Source organism: Rhinolophus sinicus, chromosome 18 (genome assembly GCF_057876585.1).
Source record: "Rhinolophus sinicus isolate RSI-liver-muscle chromosome 18, RSI-T2T, whole genome shotgun sequence".
In the NCBI taxonomy this organism is placed as follows: domain Eukaryota; kingdom Metazoa; phylum Chordata; class Mammalia; order Chiroptera; family Rhinolophidae; genus Rhinolophus; species Rhinolophus sinicus.
In genome coordinates, this window is record NC_142518.1 from 74,897,937 (window position 1) to 74,925,146 (window position 27,210).

Below are 27,210 nucleotides of genomic sequence, written 5' to 3' on the forward strand. Positions count from 1 at the left end.
GTGAGATTCATCCATATTTTTGCATGTAGCAGTAGTTAATTCTTTTTATTTGCTATGTAGTATTTCTTTGTATGGATATAACATAACTTATCTATCCATTCTCCTGTTGATGGACATTTTAGTTGTTTCCCATTTTGGGTCATTATGAACAGTGCTGTTATCATCATTCTTGTATGTGGACAGAAGTACTGCAGATCCTCGAATAGCATCATTTCATTCAATGTTGTTTTGTTACATTGTTGATGAGATGCCATAGGAACTTAACTCTTATTTATATCAATTAGCCTGCAGTAAAATTGGTTTTGTTATACATCATTTCACTTGAAGTTGCAGAACCTATCGACATTGAGGATTACAGTACTTATTTCCCTTGGGTATATAACTGGGAGTGACTAGGTCATTGGTTAAATGTATATTTAGCTTTATGAATAATCAAACAGCATTCCAAAATGGTTGCACCGATTTCCACTCCCTCCAGCAATGTATGAGAGTTGACATATTTTATTCCACATTCTCATGATCACTTAGTATTGTCAGTTTTTCTAAGTTTAGCTATTCTGGTGTATAGCTAAGCACCTCTTAATAACTTAGATACAGACCTCACCATATTTGAAAAAGAAACCTTGGGATGTTTTCTGAGTAAAGAATACAGGAGTTCCAGAAAGAAAACCCACTAAAACTACAGTAAATATTTTTTTTAAGGTATAAACACACAAGCACAGAGGAAATAGAAATGACAACAGCAATAATTTTTGGAAGCCAAAAGTCTGATGGAAAGCCAAATCTTAACAGAACCCTAAGTGGGCAGTTAGGACAACAGAACTAACCTACTTATACTGTGTAGAATGTTCAAAAGGCTCTGGAAATGGCAGCATCAGGCTCTTCTAAAAGTGGAGATAAAGGGGCCAAAGCCAAAATAAGGACTGATTTAAAGCTTTTGTTATGGACTGAATGTTTGAGTGTCTCCAAAATTCCTATGTTGAAGTTCTAATTCCCAATGTGATGGTAATAGGAAGTTGGGGCTTTGGGAGGTAATTAGATCATGAGGGTGGCTCCCTCATGATGAGATTAGTGACCTTATACTAAGAGAAACAAGACCTTGCTCTCTCTGCTCTCTACCATGTAAGGACACAGCAAGAGACTGACTGTCTGTAAACTAGGAAGGGGGTTCTCATCAAGAACCCAACAATATTGGCACCTTGATCTCAGAATTAGTGCCTGTGAGAGATGAATGTTGTTTAAGCCATACTGTCTATGGTATTCTGTTATAGCATGACAAAGACTGAAGCAGCTGTTTAAAACAAAACAAAAAACACAGATCTATCAACCACTTCCCTCATCCATACCACTGGGGCAATGACTGCCCCTCCTCTCACCCCAGCAGAATATTAAAGCAGGAAAATTGAGGAGACATTGGACACAGGACAGGGGTACTATACAGAAAACAGGGCAATACATGATGAATACAGAAACAACTCCCTCCACAGCCTTCTTTTTGCACGTGATTCCCCAGAAAACTGGTAATTCAAAACTTACCCTCCATGCAAGTGATTTGAAGAAAACTCTCAGGAGAATCCATTTGGCCTTAGAGGGAAAATCTAAAGGCATTGACATTGGGTTTGCCAAATGGCCCAGCCAAAATCACCTTATAGCAAAGCTCTTTTAATAAGCTCCACCCATACACTTAGAACTTCCAGTCAGCTTTCTAGTAATTTCTTCTATTAAATGAGCAGGCAAGGATTACCAAGCCTTTTTTAGAAGAGACAAAAGCAAGCAAGAAAAAAGTAGATTGGAGTCAATTAGATATGCCAGGTAAAGAAAGCTTAAAACGAAAAACTTAAAAAGAAAATATAATGAAACATGAACAGAAACTTGCAAAAAGGAATATATAAAGAAGACAGCTCTTGGAAATTATAAATATGATAGCAGAAATGAAAAATTCAAGAAAAGGGTTCAAATAGCCAGTAGAGGAAATCTCCCAGAAAGAATAATTTAAAGATAAAAATAGGAACAAAAATATAAGAATACTAAAAGATCAGTCCAGGCGATTCATTTGAACAATAGAAGTTCGAGAGAGAGAGAGAAGAGAAGAGAAGAGAAGAGAAGAGAAGAGAGGAGAGAGGAGAGAGGAGAGAGGAGAGAGGAGAGAGGAGAGAGGAGAGAGGAGAGAGGAGAGAGGAGAGAGGAGAGAGGAGAGAGGAGAGAGGAGAGAGGAGAGAGGAGAGAGGAGAGAGGAGAGAGGAGAGAGGAGAGAGGAGAGAGGAGAGAGGAGAGAGGAGAGAGGAGAGAGGAGAGAGGAGAGAGGAGAGAGGAGAGAGGAGAGAGGAGAGAGGAGAGAGGAGAGAGGAGAGAGGAGAGAGGAGAGAGGAGAGAGGAGAGAGGAGAGAGGAGAGAGGAGAGAGGAGAGAGGAGAGAGGAGAGAGGAGAGAGGAGAGAGGAGAGAGGAGAGAGGAGAGAGGAGAGAGGAGAGAGGAGAGAGGAGAGAGGAGAGAGGAGAGAGGAGAGAGGAGAGAGGAGAGAGGAGAGAGGAGAGAGGAGAGAGAGAGAGAGAGAGAGAGGAGAGAGAGAGAGGAGAGAGGAGAGAGAGAGAGAGAGAGGAGAGAGGAGAGAGGAGAGAGGAGAGAGGAGAGAGGAGAGAGGAGAGAGAAGAGAGAGAGAGAGAGAGAGAGAGAGAAGAGAGAGAGAAGAGGGAGAAGAGAGAAGAGAGAGAGAGAGAGAGAGAGAGAGAGAGAGAGAGAGAGAACAAAGAAAATGGAGGGGAAGAAATCAACTAAATTCTACAAAATTTCACAGAAGAAACGTACATGAGTTTCTGGATTGAAATGGCCTAGCACAATGAATGTAAACATTCCCACAGCAAAGTACATCATCATGAAATTACAGAGAGCACAGAGAATGTATGAGCTTCTGTGAGAAAAAAACAAGTCCCGTAGAAGGGATGGGAGAAAATAATGTCTTTGAACTGCCAAAAGTAGCACTGGAACCTTAATGTCAGTGGAATAAAGCTTTCAACAAGGAGACACTTTCTATGTAGCATTCTACACCCAATCAAATTATTAATTAAGGTCTAAAATGTACCTCCCATCTATCCCTTCTCAGTTAACTACTACAAGATGTGTTCCACCAAAAAGAGGGAATAATCTGAGTAAGAAAAAGACTCAGGATACCGAAAAGAGGAGATCCAACACATGATAAATGTGAAGGGAACTCTCAGGATGGTAGTGAAGGTAGATCCAAAGATAATGGCCTTGTACCAGGTAAGGGAGGCCAAATGATCTAGATTGGAGTAGGTCATAAGGTTCTAGTAGAGATTTCCTCCATGAGATAAAATTGTTAGAATTCTTGTTATCTGCAAGTCTTGAGAGTCTGAAGTTGTATTCTTAGTGACAAGTATATAGAAAACCAAGCAAACACAAGAGACTATGATTAGAGCCATGAGGTTAAAAGTGCAGGAAAGGAAAATGAATCATGGTTTTCCTACATGTTTTAGCTCTGAGTAGCATAGTTATTATAATTTAAACACTTATTGATATAACCACATCTCTACTGAGAAGATAGGAAGTGTGCTTCTGTATAGTGAGAGGTCAATAAATAACGACAAAGTCGAAAAGCAGCAACACAAGCACATTAGATACAAGAAAGTAAATAAACAATCCACTAAGAATTCAAGATTGTTGCCTGAGGTAAAGGAAGTGGGGAGGTAAGCCAGAGGGTACCTTTCTTTCATAGACTTTGTAGTAAAGTTGACTTTAAACCTGTGCTTTCCAAACTGTGGCTTACAAACTCTTTAAAGCTGTGCTGTCCAACATGTAAATGAAATGTCAAGTCCAGTTCCTCAGTCACACTAACATTTCAAATGCTCAACAGTCATATGTGGCTAGTGGCTACTGTGATGGAGAGCAGACACAGAACATTGCCAACTTCACACAAAGTTCTATTGGACAGTATTACTTTGCGGGGGCATGAACTCAATTTTGGTAACAACCAATTTATTTATTTATTTTTTTACTGAACATATTCTCATTTTAATTGGGAAAACTGGTTCTCAGCTGTGGCTACAAATCAGAATCGCGTGAGTGGTTTTGTTATTTTTTAATTATGGTAAAATATACATAACAAAATTTACCACAAATCATTTTTAAGCATACAGTTCAGTGACATTACTTTCACATTGTGGTGCAACTACCATCTCAGAACTTTTTCTCATCTTCCCAAACTGAAACTCTATACCCATTAAACACTAACTCTCTCATTATCCCCCACAACTGCTCCTAGCAACCACCATTCTTAGTTTTTATAAAAATTTGATGACTCTACATACTTCACATAAGTGGAATCATACAGTATTTGTCATTGCCATTGTGTCTAGTTATTTCACTTAGCATAATCTCCTAAAGTTTCTTCCATGGTATAGCATATATCAGAATTTCCTTTTCAAGGCTGAAAAATATTGTTGTATGTATTTATCATTTTGTTTATCCATGCATTCATCAACGGACCTTTTGGGTTATTTCCACCTTTGGCTGTTGTTAATAATGCTGCTATAGCTTGTACTACAGGCAACAATAATCAAAACAGCATGGTATTGGCAGAAAAAGACACACAGACAAATGGAATAGAAATGAGAACCTAGAAATAAACCCACATATTTACGGACAGGTAATTTTTGCCAAAAAAGCAAAAAACATACAATGGCGAAAAGAAAGCCTCTTCAGTAAATGGTGCTGTGAGAATTGGATAGCCACACGCAAAAGAATGAAAGTAGACTGCTATCTGTCACCAAGTACCAAAATTAACTCAAAACGGATCAAAGACCTAAACATAAGACCTGAAACAATAAACTGCATAGAAGAAAACATAGGTACTAAACTTATGGACTTTGGGTTCAAAGAACATTTTATGAATTTGACTCCAAAGGCAAGGGAAGTAAAAGCTAAAATAAATGAATGGGACTATATCAAACTAAAAAGCTTCTGCACAACAAAAGAAATCATTGACAAAATAGAAAGGCAACCAATCAAATGGGAGAAGATTTTTGCAAACAATGCCTCCAATAAGGGACTAATAACCAAAATATATAGGGAACTCATACAACTCAACAAAAAAAACCCAGAAATAATCCTATTAAAAAACGGGCAGAGGACCTGAAGAGACATTTCTCCAAAGAAGACATACAAATGGCCAACAGACATGTGAAAAAATGCTCAACATCACCAATCACCAAAGAAATGCAAAAAACCACAATGAGATATCACCTCACACCGGTTAGAATGGCTATCATCAACAAGACAAATAGTAACAAGTGTTGGAGAGGCTGTGGAGAAAAAGGAACCTTCATACACTGTGGGAATGCAGACTGGTGCAGCCGCTATGGAAGGCAGTGTGGAGGTTCCTCAAAAAATGAAGAATTACCATATGACCCAGAAATCCCTCTCCTGGGTATCTACTCAAAAAATCTGAAAACATTTATCGGGAAAGATATTTGTGCTCTGATGTTCATTGTAGCTTTATTTACAGTGGCCAAGACATGAAAACAACCAAAGTATCCTTCGATAGATGATTGGGTAAAGGAAATGTGGTATACCGTGTTTCCCTGAAAATAAGACCTAGCCAGACAATCAGCTCAAATGCGTCTTTTGGAGCAAAAGTTAGTATAAGACCCAATCTTATTATATTATATCCAGTCTTAGTAATATAAGACTGGGATATTATACTATATATTATATATTATACCCAGTCATAGTAATATAAGACTGGGATATTATATTATATATTATACCCAGTTTTATAGTAAAATATGACTGGGTCTTATATTAATTTTTGCTCCAAAAGGTGCATTAGAGCTGATTGTCTGGCTAGGTCTTATTTTCAGGGAAATGTGGTATATACACAATGGAATACTATTCTGCCATAAGAAAAGATGAAATAGTACCATTTGTGACAACATTAATGGATCTTGAGATTATTATGCTAAGCAAAATCAGTCAGACAGAAAAAGTCGAGAACCATATGACTTCACTGCTTTGTGGGATGTAAAACTGGAGGCAACAAAGGGAACAAGACAACGAAAGAAAACAAAAACTCAGAGACACAGACAATAGTTCAGTGGTTACCAGAGGGTAAGGGGGAAGAGAGTGGTAGATGAGGGTAAAGGGGGTCAAATATATGGTGATGGAAGGAGAACTGACTCTGGGTGGTGAACACACAATGGGATTTATAGGTGATGTAATACAGAATTGTACGCCTGAAACCTATGTAACTTTACTAACAGTTGTCACCCCAATAAACTTTAATAAAAAAAATAATGCTATGAACGTGGGTGTACAAATACCTATTTGAATCTCTGCTCTGTTATTTGGAGTATATACTCAGAAACAGAATTGCTGTATCATATGATAATTCTGTTTAGTTTTTTCAGGAATCACCATATTGTTCTCCACAGCAGCTGAACCATTTTACATTCCCACCAGCAATTCACAAGCGTTCCAATTTCTGCATATTCTCACTAAAACATAATTTTCTAGCCATGGTTGTTGTTTGGTAATAGCCATCCTTATGGGTATGAAATGGTATCTCATTGTGACAACCAGCATTTAAATAAATGAGACAGAAAAGAAAGTCAGTGAGCATCTCAGTTTTTTATCACATAAACAGTCATAAAATATTGTTTTATATACACATAAGTGTATGTGCACAGCATTGTAGATCACAGTAAAAAAAAAAGTTTGAAAGCACTGCTTTAAATTATGTGTGCACCACCCTGATTTTTTTAAGAGAGAAAGAGAACATGAGAATGACAGAGACTCCTTGTACCTAGTAGAATCCTCACTTCTTGTGATGGCATCATCCAGAGCCTTATATCCCTACAGGAAACTTGGGACCTAGAGCATCCTTTAAAAACAAACCAACCTTGGGAGAGCAGAATTACAATATGAAAGCTAGGTGTTATAGACCTTAGGGTCTATCACATTCCCTATTTCTTCTGCCATTTGTCTTTCCCTTTTTGAAAAGGGCACCTTTTTTGAAGTCCAGTCTGTTTTTTTTTTCTTTCTTTTTAAATAAAGAAGAAATTAAGGCTAAGAGGGTGTTACAAGTTTTGTTCATGGTTACAAAGCTAATGAGCCCAGGTCTCCTCACCTCTAGAGTCAGAACTCTTTCCAAGTTTTCAGGGACAGGCAATCCTTTAAGGCCCTGGATGTGATAGCCAATATGTTAAACAACCTGAGTGATGAATACTGTCTGGATACAGTAAGAATGACGACGATAGCTAACATAAGCTTACTATGTTTTAAACACTTTATATGGATTAACTCACATTACCTCATAACCATCCTGTAAGGTAGACCCTATTATCAGTCAACCCCACTTTTCCAGATGGAGAAATGCAGCTGAGGGATGTTAATTCACTTGCCCAAAGTCACAATGCTAGTGAGTGGCAAAGGCAGGAAATACCTCATAGATTGAGGCAGTCGGGTTCCAGAGCTCCAACACTTTTACATATACCTTCGTATAACTCAAGATAAATCTCTCCCTAAATTTTAATTAGCCTAAAGGTAATAGTTATCATTTATTAGCACCTACTAATTCATGCAACATGATTATGTTTTGTCCCACAATATCAGTGTTAAATAAAGGGGCTCCACTCTATTACCTACACCAAAGTAATAGCTTTGGGTTCAAATACTCCAGACTACTAGATGGATCTTATACAAGCCAAGTTAACTGCTTAATGCAATTCCATAAACCTAGGGAGATGAGTACTTTTTATTTAAAAGTTTGACTAATATTCTTCAAACTTGCAGATTTTATCTCAGTGTATAATTAAACACAAATTAACTTGATAACATGGGTGGATTTATTTTATGAGATTTGAGTACAAACTTAAAAACAAAAACAAAGCTCTTCATCAAGAATAAACACAAAAATCTAAGTAACAATCCTGCAATCGTGCATTGTAACAGAAAGTACAAAGAGGGATACATTCTAATTTGTAACTACTTTTGAAAATTAAAATATTTCACTTCAAATCCCAAATACCACACAATCTTTAACCAGTTTTCATCTTCTTATCTCAGAAACATTTGTCATATGCTACCAGGAAAATATAGATGAGGATTATTAATCAGTCATTATGATCAAAGTAACATCATTCTCCTTGACTTCTGACTTTTTGAATCATTCATCTCTATCTCAGTTCTGAAAAGCCATACAATTATACCTCCACTCTAGGAAAAAACTCAACATAAACACCAAGGAGGCAAGATACTTTCATGTTATTAAAGCAAGTCACAAGTGTTCAACTAAGAAATGTATATAACTGTAGTAAATTTTTAAAGTACAACTTTATTTGAATGGCTGACATGTAATAACCACAGCGAATGATTTAAACAGGTATAAAAATGTACAATCAAAATCTTTAGGCTCAAATACTTGAAAAGTCACTATGAATATGGAAAGCTCTGTTTACACAGACATGTATATTTCCTAATGAAAATTCAGGGGGTAGTGGCATCTCCCTGGTCCCTTAACAATATTTGGATTTTCGCAAAGAATTAGCAGCACCCAACCTTAAGTGTTAATTACGTGTTTCTAAAGGACCTATATAACAGAGTAGTTGGCAGTGTTCTAGCTTTCGGGAGATGGCAGTGGGTGGGGGTGCGAATATCTGAATATGCATGCACTCGCACATTAAAAATCACCATTCCAAATGGGAAGAAAAATCACACATTGAAAAAGTCTACGGAAATCATCCTTAAAGGATCAACAGTGGGCCAGGAACAGTAGAAGCTGAATAGTAGTCTACTTGATAATAATGATTCTTCACTCTTCAAAGGCAAGTTGGGAAGAATGAGAATACCCACATATACATAATTTCAAGGAGAACTTGCCTCCAATTTTACACTGCACAACACTGAACAGAAATCTTTACAAAACCCTTCATTCTTGCTTATAACACCAGATGATTTTTTCCTTTTTACCACCATATACATAACATTTAAATATTTCCTTATAAATATTTTAGAGCAAAAAGAATGTATTTTGTTGCAGTGGTGGCCCACATCCGTACAAAGCAATATAAGCAACATATATATACACATAGATGTATGTATATATATAAAATGATAAAGAAAAAGTGCAAAGAGTAACAGTATTAAGTTTTTTGCTTTTTACAGTAGCTATGGTTCAAGTGTGAGTATCTATCAGGGATACATAATCCCTGTTTAACTAAAGATTCAAAAAGCCCACACACCAAAATACTGCATAAATATCAGTCCCTAATCGAGTAACTTCCCTTCTCCAGAATCTAGCATTTCCAGTTTCTAAACTCTTCTCACAAACAGGAAAAAAGTGGTAAGTGTGCTCTTCCCTCTTTCACTTCCCAAAACTCATCCAAGTTAATCATTCATAGATTCAAACAAGATACTGAAGAAGTCATTCATCATAATCTGCTTTGCTAAAATTAAAGCAAAATTGAAGGTTTTCTGGAACATAAACTATTGCTCAAGAGTCCAATTAGCAACAGCAAAACTTAAATCACAAGTATAATTTAATATGAGTACATTTTAAATCAGTCCCTGTTATCAAAGATAAATTCAGAGTCTACATCCTGTGTAAGGGTCATAATTCTAAACATTTATGATTTCCTCACCTTTTCTAACAGAGAAAATGCTTCCTGTTAGAATTTGATTAACTTCTTATCATTTTACTCTTGGTCTGTCTTATGTTTTGAAGAAAGGCAATTTTCAGCATTTTTTCAAATGTACTTAAATACTTTTAAGTCACTGAAATAATTACACTTACTGATTTTAGACCTCCAAGTTAAAAAAAAACAAAACAGTTTAATTTCCCTTTAAATATGTTACTAGATATTTTTTGGTTTATTTTTTGGTTTATATTCTTACTTCAGGCACTGCAATTATTCACAATATTACAATGATTCTATTATGAACCTAAAATGGTTTCTAAGGTACTATTTGATTCTGTATGTTATATTATGATTGAATTTTTCCCTTCAAGATAAATGGTTGGAAGAGAATTTTAAAGGCCTTAGCACTTCTGCTTAGAGTAGTGTTAATGTGTATTTTTTGTCATGCTTAATATTTAAGCTTCTTCTGAACTAGGAAGACAACGGACATTGGAAGCCATAATTTCCTCAAACTAAATTGTACTCCAACTCCAATTTTTTTTGTTCAACATTAAATATTTTCCTTAAAAAGCAAGTACATCTTGGGCTAATTTTTAAAAACAGAATTTTTGCTCTAAAATTAACAACACAGCTAAAGGGAAATAACTATTCAATTTCAGCTTCACTAGAACTATGCAAAACCAAGTTAAAGTAGACGACAATTATTTTACTCACTTTTGGTATTTGTTATTACCATGTCTTTAGAACGATATACCTTACATTCTAACAGACAGCTAAAAAACCACCAGGCCACGTCCTGCACAACTGTAATAACAGAGCAGCATTTTATTTGCCCCCATACATTCGCTCAATGTCTTTGAGGTAATGGTTCTTCAGTTCCTTCCTTTTCAGTTTGAAAGCATCAGTAACCAAACCAGTTTCAGGGGTCCATGGCTCTGGGCTTAATCGAACCTTGATTGGAATTTCAAATCGCTCCAATTTCACTGAAATGAGAAGGGTGGATAGGTGGGGGGGGGATGGGAAAGTGGGGGAGAGTGGCAGAGAATTAATAAAACATGAATTTTGCAGGATTTACCTAGATAATGCAGGTGATGAGGCAAACTTATTTAATGATGTTAGTTAATGATACTACTCACTACCTTACCTTACCTTACCTATCCACTACCTTTATATTTCTCAAAGTATGCTTAAATTGTTTCAATTGGATAGTTTTGGTCTATGCAGTTTTTACTGTAATATATATGTAGACACCCTCCTCTTCAGTCTTTCTATTTGCTGTTCCCTCTGCCTGGAATGGTCTTCCCCCAGGAGACACACAGCTCACTTTCTTACATCATCCTGGTGCCCACTCAAATGCCACTTCCTCAGAGGACTTCCCTGACTGCTCATAATAAAACACAAGTACCTTTGTCTCTCTGTATCATCTTACACTATGTTTTCTTAAAAAAACTTACCACCCAACATATTAGCTATTTGTCTCCCCTATTAGAAAGTAATCTCCATAAAGCAAGGTCTTTGTTTTCTTCACTGCCTTCCATAAGGCTACATTGAGAGCCTTTAATAAATAGGCAACGTCCTGCACAACTGTAATAACAAAGCAGCATTTTATTTGTATTTTGCGAATATGTATTCATAAATACATATTTATTAACAAATTCTGCAGAAAATTAAATCTCTAGACAACTGTTTTTCATAAGCTTTATTATACATTCAAATCTGAATCAAAAAGGCATTGTGAGTTTCATACTTTCAAATGGCATAAGATCCAGCACATACTGTATTTAATATAGACAACTTAGCAAATGTTGAAAGGAATGGAAGAAAATGTAAATTAAGGATATAGAAGCAATCAGGATAGTATTCAGTAATTTTAAAATTCAAAAAATTACACTCCATCAAGTTACTTATTAATACAAGCTCATCCTTAAAATTCTGAAAGTCCATCAACAGCAATGTTAATCTATAGATGAGCTTTATTTTATATGCAATTATTTTAAAAAGCAATTTTGAAACAAACATCTGTATGTTTAAAAACGACTGCTAACAGCCAAGTGACTTGAGAAACAACCTGGTTTCAGTGACCAGCACAAGTAACTCAATTTCAGGGAAGTTTTTGTTCTAATACTAGTGTGAGTTTTACAAAAGCTTGGTTGAGTTGTGAGTTTATCACTAAAATGAGAGAAAACTATAAAGCTGAGTATGAAAAATAACCTGTGAAATTACTTAGAACCAACTTCCCAAAAGTAATGCCTGAACAGGCAGGAAAGGAACAAAAACTTGCTCAAATTAACCACATATGCTCTGTTGATACAGCTCAGTTACACAGTGGTGCCTGAAATGAGACCGTCTCCTCCCAAAGTCACATTTAGATCTCAATGAAACAGTTTAACTCTCAACTATAGATTTTGCTCTAAAACCTTTTATTTCATATTACTTTCCCTACACAGGTCCTCTTCTAGAAACCTTGACAAAATTGGGACAAAGGCAGGCACATTATTTCAGTTGCACACAAGCAAATTAAACATATTTATAAAAGTTCCTATATTTAATCTATGTTAACTAAATTACTGCTCAAAGGCAAAAAGAAAAAAGGCTGTATTATAGGTTTCACTTTCATTTTGGGAACTTCTAAACAAGGCTAGTACCACAAGCTATATAGACAGCAAAGGGCAATCATGCAACTTCCTATAAACAGGATAAATTGCCAACAACTGAAAAAGATTAGGGGAAAATAACAACAAAAATGTTTTTACATGTGTCATTTTAACTGAATTACCTAGATTATAAAATGTGACCAGCAGGTGGTAGCAAATGTCAATTTTTCTAGCCATTGGCAGTTGTCAAATCACCCCAAAACAATTCCTTACTTCACATTATGATATTACCTATGCCTCAATTATATTTAAAACATGAAGAGGACTGCTATGAAATATGTATGATTTCAGACAGATTTAGCCGAACTCAGTCAAGACTATTTCATACTTTTTTGGAATAAGTCTCAGAAATTATAATTTCAAGCAAAAGGTTGGCAAGATCTTTTGTGGCACAGAAATAGCTTATGGTTTATACATTTAGCTCATGGTTAGTGTTCATTATACAAATCATGAATTGTTCAGTTTTATTTCTCACTCCAAGCGCAGGAAAACTACAGAGGCCTAGCGGGTCCTAGAATTTTATTCCATTTTCCACCTGATTGTAATCCAGCTTGACTTTCCCCATTATTGCTTTTACACTGTTAGATAGACAATGACAAATTATTCAAGTCACATACTACTCCATTAGTACATTCAGAAAACTACGGGGGCGGCCAGGTGGCTCAGTTGGTTAAAGCGCGAGCTCTGAACAACAGGGTTGCCGGTTCGATTCTCACATGGGCTAGTGAGCTGTGCCCTCCACAACTAGACTGAAGACCATGAGCTGCTGCTGAGCTACCACTGAGCTTTTGGATGGGCGGCCAGATGGCTCAGTTGGTTAGAGTGTGAGCTCTCAAGAACAAGGTTGCTGGTTCAATTCCCACATGGGATGGTGGGCTGCAACCCCTCCCTGCAACTAAGATTGAAAACTGTGACTGGACTTGGAGCTGAGCTGCGCCCTACACAACTAGACTGAAGGACTACGACTCGGTGCTGATGGGTCCTGGAGAAACACACTGTTCCCCAATATTCCCCAATAAAATTCAAAAATGCGAGGCAGACAGGTGGCTCGGTTAGAGCGCAAGCTCTGGGCAACGGGGCTGCCAGATCGGTTCCCACATGGGCCAGCGAGCTGCGCCCTCCCCAACAAGAGAGAGGTTAATGAGCTGCCTCTCGGCTCCCGGGTGGCAGGATGGCTCAGTTGGTTGGAGCATGGGCTCTCAACCACAAGGTTGCCAGTTTGACTCCTCGACTCCCACAAGGGATGGTGGGCTGTGCCCCTTGCAACTAACAACGGCAACTGGACCTGGAGCTGAGCTGTGCCCTCCACAACTAAGACTGAAAGGACAACAACTTGAAGCTGAATAGTGCCCTCCACAACTAAGATTGAAAGGACAACAACTTGACTTGGAAAAAGTCCCGGTAGTGCACACTGCTCCCCAATAAAGTCCTATTCTCCTTCCCCAATAAAATCTTAAAAAAAAAAAAGAAGGAAACCCTAAGAATAACAGCCTATTGGCTGAAACACCTTTTGAAAAACTACATTTAAAGAAAAAATTCATAATTTGTATGAATGAAAATTCTGGCAGCTTGGTAACATTAATATAAAAAGTGTGCTATATCAATAATACCGTAATGAACAAAACCATCTTTAAGAAAAAATCATTAAGTCACTGCCTTTAAGGTTATAAAGCAACTTACTTTTCAGTCTGATTATGTTAATAGGTAATTGTTACTTAAATAACTTTAAAGTGTCCAGAGTTGACTATAAGAATGTTCTTGAGGAAAAATAGTTTTTCAATTTCAACATGGTAATATTACAAAACCGTATTTTAAAACCAAAATGGAACCTAAATAGTTAATTCAAAAAATAAATAACAGTAGCGTGGTTAGGGGAATAGGTGTGCATATGTATCTCTGATAGGAGTATAAACTAGTCCAGTTTTTCTGGGGGAAGAGGGAGGTATTTGGCAACATAGGGGAAAGCCTTGAAAATACACATTTTCTTTGACTCAGGAATTCCATTTTTAGGGATTCATACTAAGAAAATCATTATGTAAGAAAATGGTTATGCAAGATGTGTTATATTTATTTACATGGGTGAAAAACAGAACTCATCCTAAAAGTCCAACAACAAGGACTTAGTGGACACTCATACTGGAAATACTATTTACCTATCAAAAATGATAATGCAATTCTATATCTACTGACTTAGAAAACTATCCATGATATTGATAAGTAAAGTGTATATACCAGAATGTAACGTCACCATCCAAAGGTAACCATTAAATAATTTTTACTTCCTCCTTTATAATTTTCTGTATTGTCCAATATTCATAATGAATAAAGATAAACTATAATCGAGAAAAGGATGCTTTTATTTTTCAGGAGGGAAAGCAACAGGTTAAAACTAGGTTAACAGCTTCCAACTAAACATGAAGATCACAGTTTATTTCTGTTCTCCCTGGAAAATAATTTAAACAGTTTAAAATAATTTTAAAAATTAAATAGGTATTAATCACAAAGGAAAAACTGAAAGCAGAGAAAGAGGACACTGGATGAGAGAGTTTGACAAAATTTTACAAGATCAAAAGCAAATGGACTAGCAGTAACTGACTGTGAGCAAAGAGAGCTAAAAGCTAACTGCCAAGAAGAGGCCCACAAGAAGCAAAGGGACCTCCTGAGCCCATACCTCTGAAGAGAAGAAATAAACGGTACACCAAAAACAGGAGGGCTGCCCCCCAGATGGTGGAGAGGACTGCTCTCCTTCACCTTGCTCTTCCCCAGCCAGGCTGGAGACAGGTTTACTTTTTGGAAAAATTGAACTAGAGACTCCGGACTCAAGGACACTGGGTTCAATAGAGGGAGGTAAATAAAGCTGTAAACAGAAGGATTCAGTGAAGGTAAGACCCACCCACCCTAGCCCTTTTCCAATTTCCTCTATTTGGCTACCATAACACTGGCAGTCAGGCTAATATCCACCAGGAAGGAGACTGGAGAAGTATTCTTTGGAGAAATTTGAATAACTTTTCACTGAAGCCCAGTGAAATTTCCAAATGTGTTTTCAGTACCTCATTCTCAAATGTAAACGGACACATAAGGATCCACAGACATATATATCAAAGGCCATGACCAAAGTAAGCAAACAATGGAACTTGGAGGAAACAGCCAATAACAGGAGAAGAAAACTTCATAAAAGGAATCCCTTTAACATCCTCAGAGAAAAGAGACAACACATTGATGGCATCCATTAAAGAGCAACAGGATGCTATTACAAGAACACTGAGACAGCAGGAAAGAGCCCATGAAATTAAAATTCTGATATTGGAAATTGGAAATGCAAAAGACAGAAGAGATGATTAAGTTGAGGGACTCTGCCAGAATATAAAACAAAAAGGATAAGATGGAAAACAAAAGAAAAAAAGATAAAAAATTAGGGGATGAAAGCAGGCGGTCCAACGGCTATATAAAAGTAGTCCCAGATAAAAACACAAACAGAATTTGGACGAGAAAAGCTATGAAAGAAGAGCAGACAAGCAAAAACAGATAAAAGGCTATTTCCCAGAACTAAAGGGCAGAGACCTCTACTTTGAAAGGGTCCACACCAAATAAGTTTACACAACGATAAACAGTGAAAGATCCATACAATGGTATATATCATTATGAACTATCAGAACAAATACTGACCATTCCAAACACAGGCTAATGACCACTTAGTAGAGATGCTGAAACATGCAATATAGAACTAGATAGGTTATTTACTATATGACGTTTAATAATTCTTCCAACATGGTAATTCACTGTATATATTTAAGAGGCAGGTTTTTAAAACCCTGTACTTTATTATTAAAACAAAACAATACAGATATCTTGAAGAGCCTAATGCATAAGACTTTTAGGGACTTCAACAGGCAAGCAATTTCTTACTTACTGGCATTTGCAGCTTCTCTAATTTCTTTCAGTATTTCTGCTTCCATGGCAGGGTTATTGCAGATATCAACCCAACTTCCTTCCACCCCTTTCTGTTGTGCCAAAAGTGTCAACCTTTTCTGATTAGGAACCACAAAACTAATCACATAGGACTGGTCACTGAAAAAAAATTAGAAAATAAAACAAAACAGAAATGAAAACATTGAGAACAATTATTCATATTCAATGAAACAGTACAGATAATTTCATATACATATTTCTCTTATTTGTTAACAGTTTCATTAAAAAGTAATAAAGCCCATAGTACTGGCATAAAAACACACAATATAGACCACTGGACTAGAATAGAGAGCCCAGAGATAAAACCTTGCATATATGATCAAATGATTTTCAACAAGGGAGCCATAATTACTCAATGGGGAAAAGACAGCCTCTTCAACAAATGGTGTTGAGAGAACTGGATATACAAATGCAAAGAAGCGAAGTCAGACCCTTACTGCATACCATACACAAAAATTAAAATGAACCGAAGACCTAAACATGTTAAGAGCTAAAATTACAAAACATCTTGAAGATAACGGGAAAAAACTCCTGACACTGAATTTGACAATGCTTTCCTGGATATGACACCAAAAGCACAGGCAAAAACAACAAAATGAATGGGAACATAACAAAAATTAAAAATTTCTGTCGAAGGATACAATCAACAGTATGTGAAAAGGCAGTTTGTGGAACTGAACAAAATATTTGCAAATCATGTATCTTATAAGGGGTTAATATCTAGAAGATATTAAAATGCCTATAATTCAGTAACAAACAAACAAACAACAAATAACCCAATTCAAAAATTGGCAAAGACCTAAAACCATAAAACTCCTAGAAGAAAACATAGGCAGTAAGCTCCTTCACAGCAGTCTTGGCAATCATTTTGTTTCCACTCAAAAAGCAAAGGCAGGGCAGGGAGGCCGAATGCTTCAGTTGGTTAGAGCGCGAGCTCTGAACAACAGGGTTGCCGGTTGGATTCCCACATGGACCAGTGAGCTGCGCCCTCCACAACTAGATTGAAGACAATGACTTGGAGCTAATGGGCCCTGCAGGAACACACTGTTCCCCAATATTCCACAATAAAATTTAAAAAAAAGCAAAGGCAACAAAAGGAAAAATAAACAAGTGGGATTATATCAAACTAAAAAATTCTGCACAGCAAAGGAAACCATCAACAAAATGAAAAGACAACCTACAGAATTGGAGAAAATGTTTGAAAATCATGTGTCTGATAAGGGGGTTAATATCCAAAACATATAAAGAGGGCCGGCCCGGTGGCTCAGGCGGTTAGAGCTCCATGCTCCTAACTCCGAAGGCTGCCGGTTCGATTCCCACATGGGCCAGTGGGCTCTCAACCACAAGGTTGCCAGTTTGATTCCTCGACTCCTGAAAGGGATGGTGGGCAGCACCCCCTGCAACTATGATTGAACACGGCACCTTGGGCTGAGCTGCCTCCCGGATGGCTCAGTTGGTTGGAGTGCGTCCTCTCAACCACAAGGTTGCCAGTTCAATTCCTTGACTCCTGCAAGGGATGGTGGGCTATGGCCCCTGCAACTAGAAAATGGCAACTGGACCTGGAGCTGAGCTGCGCCCTCCACAACTAAGACTGAAAGGACAACAACTTGAAGCTGAACAGCACCCTCCACAACTAAGATTGAAAGGACAACTTGACTTGGGGAAAAAAAAAAAAAGGCCTGGAAGTACGCACTGTTTCCCAATAAAGTCCTGTTCCCCTTCTCCAATAAAAAAAAAAAAAAAACATATAAAGAACTCATAGAGCTCAATAACAAAAACTAAACAAACAAAATCCCAAACAAATCAATTTAAAAATGGGCAGAGGACCTCAACAGACATTTTTCCAAAGAGGACACAGATGGCCAGGCCAACAGGCAGAGGAAAAGATGCTCAACATCACTAATTATCAGGGAAATGCAAATCAAAACCACAATGAGATATGACCTCACACCTGTAGAATGGCTATTATCAAAAAGACAAGAAATAAATGTAGAGAAAAGGAAATTCTTATGCACTGCTGGTGGGAATGTAAATGGTGCAGCAACTATGGAAAACAGTATGGAGGTTCCTTAAAACTTTAAAAATAGAACTACCATGTGACCTAGCAATCCCACATCTGGGTATATATCCAAAAGTAAAAGCAGGACTTTTAAGAGATATTTGCATACCCAAGTTCATAGCAGTATATTTATAACAGTCAAGAGGTGGAAGCGACCCAAGTATCCATTGACGAATGGATAAACAAAATGCAGTTTCTATACATACAGAATGCAATATTATTCAGCCTTAAAAAGGAAGGAAATTCTGACACATGCTACCATACAGATGAACCTTGAGGACATTATGCTAAGTGAAATAACGCAGTCACAAAAAGACAAATACTCTATGATTCTATTTATATGCAGTATCTTGAGTAGTCCAATTCACAGAAACAGAAAGCAGAATAGTGGTGCCCAAGGAGTGGGAGGAGAGAAAATGAGGATTGTTTAATGGATATAAAGCTTTAGTTTTACAAGATGAAAAGTTCTGGTGATTAGATGTACAACAGTGTGAAGAGACCTAACATTAGTAAACTGTACACTTAGTCATGGTTAAGATGGTAAATTTTGTGTCTTGTGTTTTTTACAACTGAATTTTTTAAAGGAAGTAATAAAGCCCATCAAAATAAACCATAATAAAACATAAAGAAAATCTCTCAGGCTTTGGATTTAGAAAATGTGTACTAGCTGTGTTACCTTCTTGGGAAAATTACTTATGCTAAGCTCTGTTGTTATGGATGGTAAATGAAATAATTTGGTGGCATAACTAAGTATTTGGCAAGGCATGGTAAGAGTCTAATAGTTAAAATGTCTGAATTATATCAAATAATCTTCAAGCTGTTGAATCCAAGAATGCGAATTTCAAAAATGTATAACACTGCCCAACTCTCAGGAAAGTCTGATTTATTCCTTACAACACATAATCAAAAAATTTTCCCATTATTCTTTTACTGTAAGTATATGAAACAAATACAACTTTTAAAATTACCTTTTGGCAAAAGCACAGATGTTGTCAATAAGTGGACAGTTCTTCAGCGCAGCTTCCACTTTCCCAAGAGACACATATTCTCCTGCTTGTAACTTCACTAGGTCTTTCTTACGATCTGTTAAGTCATAAAGCATGTTAAGTTGATCCATCATCCATTGTATTAAGGTCCGTACAATTCTGATTTTCTTTCAATTTCACTGCCTTAATCTTTATTTACAAAGATACTACTTCTTGTTATACATAAAATCTTGTTATACATAATGTTTGCCCATACATAGCAGTTTTAAAAAATGCCTAAATAAGTACTGGCTAAAATGCTACACCCTATACCAAAAGCTCCAACATCTTATGTCCACAATGCCTCTTGGGCGGGAGGTAAACATGAGGCAGGCCTAGAAAAGGGTATATTATGGGAGATTGTTATACAGAACCACATGCAGGTGAACAAAACAAGAACTCTTCTGAACAATTTTTGTTTTCTCATTACCCATTTTCCTGCCCATCATCCCCATCCCCAATGCTCCTGCTGCCCCTACCACTTACTAAGGTGCAGGCACTGCCCTGCTTTGAACATTTTACATGTATCAACTCATTTAATCCTAAAAAAAAAGCCTACCAGGTCAGTATTCTTGTCCCTATTTTACAGACAGAAAAGTGCAGACATAAGTTAAATAACTTGCCCAAAGTTTAAAACAATGGAACCATCAACCCTATTAATGACTTGACCTTTCATATCACCTTTCATGTATGCAAAAACCAAAGAAAACCATGAAAAGGGAATTCACTGACCAATAATCTGTAAACATCCATCAGGATGAAATTCTCCAATATCACCAGTACAAAACCATCTTTGGCCATTTTCATCCACAGAATAATCTTCTGCCGTTTTCTCTTCATTTTTAAAATACCCCATGGAGATATTTTGTCCACCGATTACGATTTCGCCTCTGGGGTTTGGCTTGTCGTGGATTGTATAACCGCCTGGAAGTTATTAAAGCAAATTAGTTATTGTTCTAAAACAAATTTATTTGAACTAATTCTTTTTTGTAAATTAGTTTCAGGTGTACAAAACAATGTACTAGACATTTACACCCCTCACAAAGTGATAAACCCCTCCCCCAATCTATTACCCCTCTGACATCGTATATAGCTGTTACAATTCCACTGACTATATTCCCTATGCTGTACTCCACATCCCGTGACTATATATGTATTTACAGTTGACAATGAATTAATTCTTAACGCTCTTTTGCTAATACTTTTATGCTGATCAAATTGTACATCATTATATAGGAGGATATTAGTTTGCATTTACTCAGATTTCTGTGCAGATAGTGGGTGACTGTGATTTCAGAAATATCAGGGAAGGCTTGATTATAATCACCAACTACCACCTATCCCAAACCTTCCCATGACCACAAAATTTCACACTTAGAACATTATTGAAGCTTAGGGCTGATAGAGCTCTGTTAAGATAACATTACCCCCAAGGGTAACGCTGGAAGCTGTTATAAGTAAATTAGTAACATATTGATATCAATGCATTTCAGATTTATCCTAAGGAGGTTTTAATCAAAGGGAGCAGACAGTAAAGGCCTACCAAAGGCAACACTGTTGAGTGAGAGAGAAAAGGAAGCTACGGGAAACAGGAGGGAAATTTTCTTTTCTTAATTTTGCCTATGGCCAGTCATGACTTTAAAAATTAAAACACTGGTAACCACTAAACTAGTGTCTGTGTCTATGAGTTTTTGTCTCTTTGTTTGTCTTGCCCTTTGTTGCTTTCAGTTTTGTATCCTACCTGTCAGTGAAATCATATGGTTCTCGACTTTTTCTGTGTGACTTACATATTTCGCTAGATGAGGGTAAACAAGGTTAAATATATGGCGGTGAACACACAACGTGATATATAGATAATGTACTGCAGAATTGTACACCTGAAACCTATGTAACTTTACTAACAATGGTCACCCCAATAAACTTTAAATTAAAAAAATTAAAATACTGAATTAATTGACAATAACTATTAAAATATGTAATCACTATTCATTACCTGTTTATTACGGAATAATGCTTACTTTAAGGAAAATATACAAAAATCTGAATTCATAAACTGAGAAGCTGATTAGATTTTATGTCATAAAAGGATTAAAAGCAGACTTCCCTTCAGCTGTTAGATGCTCTTTTAAATGGAAAACTATTCAATATTTCAATGTGACAAAACCCATTGTATGTAAAACATTAAACATCATTCCTATATATAAAGCAAAGGTTCCTTCATAACAAGGAAAACTCCAAATAAATACATGACCAAAATGGAGACACTTTGGAAAACTGACATTAAAGCACAATACCAGAAAATCAGAAAATAAAAATTAAAGGCAAAAATCTCCTTACCAAGTTTTATATATCTTGTTTCTGATTCCACTGCCTGATAGACAACCTATCTCATAAAACAATTTTGAAGGTGATGCCCAATACACAAAGATACATATACTATCTGTATTTTCTTCAGCTTTTCATTCTAAAATTGCAAGGCATTATCACGGGAGAAAGGAGGACTTACTCAAGAAGATGTAAAAACACTCTTGGGAATGATTGGCTCTTCAACGTGGCATTTAAGAAGGAATGGCTATTTGCTCATATGAGGCATTAGCAGTAATGCACATATTAAGAAAGTCACATAGGAGAAACACTGTTAGAAAGTTTATGTCAAATAAAACCCATTCATTTTCTGGGGGTTGACCAATGTAAGGGATGTCCTAAAAGGTAAATGATCCTTTAAATTCTCAGTCTGTGGCTCCATCCCAAGGTGAATACTCTCTTTTAAAATCTTAAGCTTTTTAATTATTCTTTCTTTGTCTGGCAAGGCTAGGCTATTACTTCTATATTTTGTAATGTATATGTTTAGTATTTTTCACAATTTCATCATAGAAAGACTGGTTTCCTTTTTCTTTAGCTGATTCGTATACAATGTCTGTATAGTGCAGGTTTCCTCTAAGTGGCTTACCTTTGCAATTACTTATATTCAACTATACAAATAGCTGAAGAGTTGAGTCTCAACTATGAAAATGTTTGCTGGGGTCAAGATCTAAGAAAGGGTGTGTGTGTGTGTGTGTGTGTGTGTGTGTGTGTGTGTGTGTGTGTATGATTAGTCACTCTATCCACTGAAAATGATACACATCCTTCTACCCCAGGGACTGCCCCACTAAGAATTTTTTCTTCTTTACCATTAAGTATTCCCAAGTTCAGAATCATCATGCCTAGATTCTAGAGATTTTCTTTTCCTCTTGAGAATCTAAAGATGTTACTGAGAAAAAAGAAAGCACAGGGAACAAGCAATAACAGAGCCTAATACATTAAAGAAATGGAAATCATTAGGCAAAATGGTTTTCAGCATATCTAGAATGAGTAACACTTGTCATAAAATTCTTACCTTCCTGCCAGTCTTTCAGCTTAATTTCACAGCAAATAAGAGGGGCTCCAACTCTTCCAGTAGTATAGTCAGTAACTATGCGGGGGCGTGGGGGGGAGAGCAATAAAGATATTATTCGCATATCAAATTCTAGACTGGCACTAATGTGATAACAGGAATACTGGAGTTAGAGCCAGATGAATGATTTCAAAAGAGGCCATAGTAAGAGGAGTACCAAGTGTGATCATTTTTCAGTATGTCAATTTCATTTCAACAGTGCAATTGATTCCAATGTCATTACATCATTTTTGCTTCTCATGCTATATTTCAGATAATTACGTATAAAAATCTGCTAAAGGAGAAAAGCTGGCTCTACCATTATCTACCTAGGATTCTGATAAGACAGATTTTGATTGGAATTCCTTCTCTATCACTTACTCATTGGCTGTGTAACTCAGACAAGTTATTTAACCTCTCTAAGCCTCCATTTCCTCATCTATTAAGTGGGGATAGCAACAGAACCGAATTCACATACAAATATTTTGTGAGGATTAAATGAGATGATATGTGGGCAGTGCTTAACACTTCTTGGCAAAAATAAATTGTCCAATAAATGTTAGCTGCCATTATCAAAGATGACGATGATCCTTTTGTAATTTGTGATAATTGCTAGCTACAATCAAATACTTATCAACAGCCTATTATGTACCTAGCATTGTATTAAATATTTGTGAGGACAATATAAGGATAAGGAAACTCTGCCCTCAATGAGCTTACAAAGTACCTGGGAAGAAATTCAGAACACATTTAAATACTAAAACTGCATCGTACTGATGGTGAGTACAACAGTACCTTAGAGACTAAAAAGATCTATGTAAAATGAAATAGTTGGGGAAGACTTAATTGAAGAGTTGTGCATTAGAAGATGGCTATGACCAGTTAGGAAAAAGGGCACTCAAAGAGAAGGGAACAGAAAATACAGAGGTGAGATTAAGAATGCCTGTATGAGAAAAGGTGAGAAGATTGGTTAGTCTGGAGAGAAGAGCTAGGTGTGTATACATGTGGGGAAAAAATGGAAAATAATGATGGGTAGGCACAATGGTGCCAGATTAAAGATGTCTTGAAAGCTAGGCTCACCAGGTATGAAGCAGTGTTTCAGGTGGATGTGTCTGACAGAAGTATACAGGATGAATCAGAAGTGATGTAATGGAAGCAGACACAACAGTTGAAAGGCTGTTACCTCAGAGCACTGTGAAGTAAAAGGTTGGATGCCAAAGATGGCATGTAGGGGAAGGAGTGATCCAATGAAGAAATGGGAAGATCTGATGAAATTTAAAGAGATTAAAATTAAAAATAATCAGAGGACTTCAAAACTCATGCCCTGAATGACTTTAAGGATGATAACACCACTGTCACAAACAATTTGGCAATGGAGAAATGGTTTGGGATTGATTTTGGAAACATTAAGTTTAAAGCTTACATGAGCTAATCCAAAATAAATAAATAAATGAATTACTGTATCCACTGTACCACAACCTTGGGTGATTCTGCCCCCCAGGGAATATTTGGCAATGTTTGGAGATATTTCATTGTCACAACTGGGGTGAGAGGGTTACTATTATACTACTACCTAGCTGTTAAACATCCTCCAATGCACAGGAGAGCCCCCACCAATAAAGAATTATCTGGTTCAAAATTTCCATAGTGCTAAAGTTGAGAAACCCTACCATACGTTGCTGAAAATAACAGAAGAGAAAGCAAACAATAAGTCAGAGCAACAATAGCTTTGTGAGGGAGTAAAAAAAGTAGTATTTTATTCCAAGAGTGTAGTTCTCCAAGGAAGTGATCATTTAGAGAGAGAAGATTGAAGGGCCAGGGTGACAAAATTTTGAGACTATGTGGCATAAATATATACAAGATTTAAAAATAAAGGGTACATATGACAGTGAACTAAAAGTTTCTAAAACTAAAATTATGTAGGTTTGCACTGAATCCTGGTATTACTTAAGTATAAAATGATCAAAGGGGCTTTATGAGTAGCGACCAATATAAGATTGTTTGCCACATTAAAAATGCTTACCTTCAGTAACTGCCCCAGCACCACATGATTCTGTCAATCCATAACCTTGACCAACTGGGCAACAGAAGCAGACATTCATGAATCGGTGTGTCTGAGGAGACAGCGGGGCGCCACCAGACAGCATCATACGGACATTCCCTCCTAGCAGAGCCTTCACCTTTTTAAACAGTATCCTTAATAACAGGGAGGATAAATTATTTTACTACATGTATGCATTATTATTGGCAACATGCTAATTTATAAGTTCTAGGAACGATTTCTCAACTTTGGTTGAGACATTAAATTTTAGAACCATGGTGAGAGAGGCTAACAAAGCAACAAAGTAACACCTTGAAAAAATGCCAGATAAACTCTTAAAAACGTAAACAAACAAAAAAAATGCACTCTCGGGAAATTGCTTTGACACACAGTAAATAAAAGAAAATGATGATGTCAAAGGAAGAAATTTTTAAATTATCTTTGGAACATTTAGTCATCTATCTTATCTCACTTCCAATGAAAAATGCTTCCCCACCTCCATGTCCCAGCACAACATTTAAAATATTAGGTTGGTGCAAAAGTAACTGCAGTTTTTGCAATTATTTTTAACCTTTTAAACCACAATTACTTTTGCACCAACCTAATAACTATTATACAGAAACAGACGCATAGATAGAAAACAAACTGATGGTTGCCAGATGGGAGGGTGCTTGGAGAGCTGGGTGAAAAAGGTGAAGGGATTAAAAAGTACAAATTGGTATTAAGTAGTTACAAAATAGTCATGGGAATGAATGCAAAGTAAAGCATAGGGAATATAGTCAATAATATGATAATAACTATGTATACTGCTAGGTGGGTACTAGAACAGTCAGGGGAATCACTTTGTAAATTATATAAATGTCTAAACACTATGCTGTACACCTGAAATTAATACAAACTAATATTGAAGGTCAAGTATAATTTGAAAAAAATAAAATTAAAGTAAAATAACTGTTATATTGATATCCTTATACTATTCCATGAAAACAATACATCAGAAATCTTCATGCAGACTAAATCTTAAAAATCACTTTTTAAAGTTAAAAATGCCACTTTTTAAACTCTAATGTCTTGATTCAAAAAAGTCTACTCTAGCTTTTCTTCTTGAGACCAAATTTTATAATTAAATCTTAATTATTTATTCAATTATTAAAATTTGTTCAATTGCCAAGATCAGAGTTCAGGATCCTCTTCTTGCTGTATAAGCAATGATGCTTCAAAGTAAATACAAGAGAAATTCTACCTTATGATCATGGCGGTGATGCTCAAATTAAATCAACTTGCCATTTACTTAATTTTCTTCCAGATGTAAAAACACAAAAACATTTAAAGGTTCAAATTATAAAACGTACTTACAGATTGCAAAGTGGTGCATCATATCCCTTTTTGATCTGTTCCAATTTGTAGTCATATCCTATCTTGAACAGAGTTTTCTGAATATAATTCATCTCTTGGACTTTGCTCATAACATTCTTATAAATTCTATCCATGATTTCCTATAAGGTAAGCAAAATATTCAATAATCTGAAAAGAATACACCAACATCGAGAAAGTCTTTAGTTGAAGATATCTTATGTACAATAGCTTATGTACGTTTTTAGTATAATGGGTATATTTATTATATAATAAATTTCACTGACTTTACTTGCTCACTATTTCAAAAAGACTAAATAGGGGTCTCTTCCAGTTCTACATACTAGATTATCTAAAAAAAAGTTTTAAATGTTACACAGAATATAAATGTTCACCTCTCACATAAAGGTATTTTTTTCTCAAAATTCTGTTCTTTCAAATATATTCACTTATTCTCAAATAGCACCAAAACAGCCAAGTAATCTGGTCTAATCCTGATATTTCTCTTTATTATTATTAACTTGTGACTTTTACATGATGTAGAGCTTTATAGTTTCTTAAAAATCTTATGTCCCTGTAATTTAGGCATTGCTATTCCATTATAATACAAGCTAAGATAATGATTGGGGGGAAAAAAGAATAGGATTCTTGGTCACAGCTCCTTGGAAAATTAAAAGGAATAGGTTTGGGATATAGTGACTCCCAAGGTAATATATACAAAATAAAAAACAAAACAAACAACCTAAACTAAAAAGCCCAGACTCACTAAATTATGTGTGTTTTTTTAAATTACTTTGCACAAATTAAGAATACTGTATAAAGAAAGCACACCTATTTATAAATACCTAGTTTTAAACATTTAAAATAGCAATTAGTGTAAATTCAGTTGTGCTACAATGAATAAATTTATGAAGGACTCTTAATAAAAGGAGGGGCAAAGATAAAGAGCCATTCACAAATAAGGACAGCAGAACCATCCCTTGGCATTATTCTAAGTGAAGTAAGTCAGAGGAGAAAGACAAATGCTGTATGATCTCACTTATATGTGGAC

General features: G+C 36.2%; 1 protein-coding gene across 5 annotated transcripts in view; it reads right to left on the minus strand.

The window, feature by feature from the left end:
- Positions 1-7,837: 7,837 nt before the first annotated feature.
- ACSL4 (acyl-CoA synthetase long chain family member 4) overlaps positions 7,838-27,210 on the minus strand; it is an 87,417-nt gene continuing 68,044 nt past the window's right edge. For all 5 annotated transcript variants that reach the window (XM_019717911.3, XM_019717909.3, XM_019717914.3 and 2 more), the window contains 7 exons: positions 26,163-26,302; positions 24,789-24,961; positions 22,730-22,804; positions 20,086-20,277; positions 19,297-19,411; positions 16,211-16,368; positions 7,838-10,629 (listed from right to left, as the gene is read on the minus strand). In XM_019717911.3, coding sequence (XP_019573470.1) covers positions 10,472-10,629; positions 16,211-16,368; positions 19,297-19,411; positions 20,086-20,277; positions 22,730-22,804; positions 24,789-24,961; positions 26,163-26,302 — 1,011 coding nt within the window. In that variant the 3' untranslated portion in view covers positions 7,838-10,471. The remainder of the gene's footprint in view (positions 10,630-16,210; positions 16,369-19,296; positions 19,412-20,085; positions 20,278-22,729; positions 22,805-24,788; positions 24,962-26,162; positions 26,303-27,210) is intronic.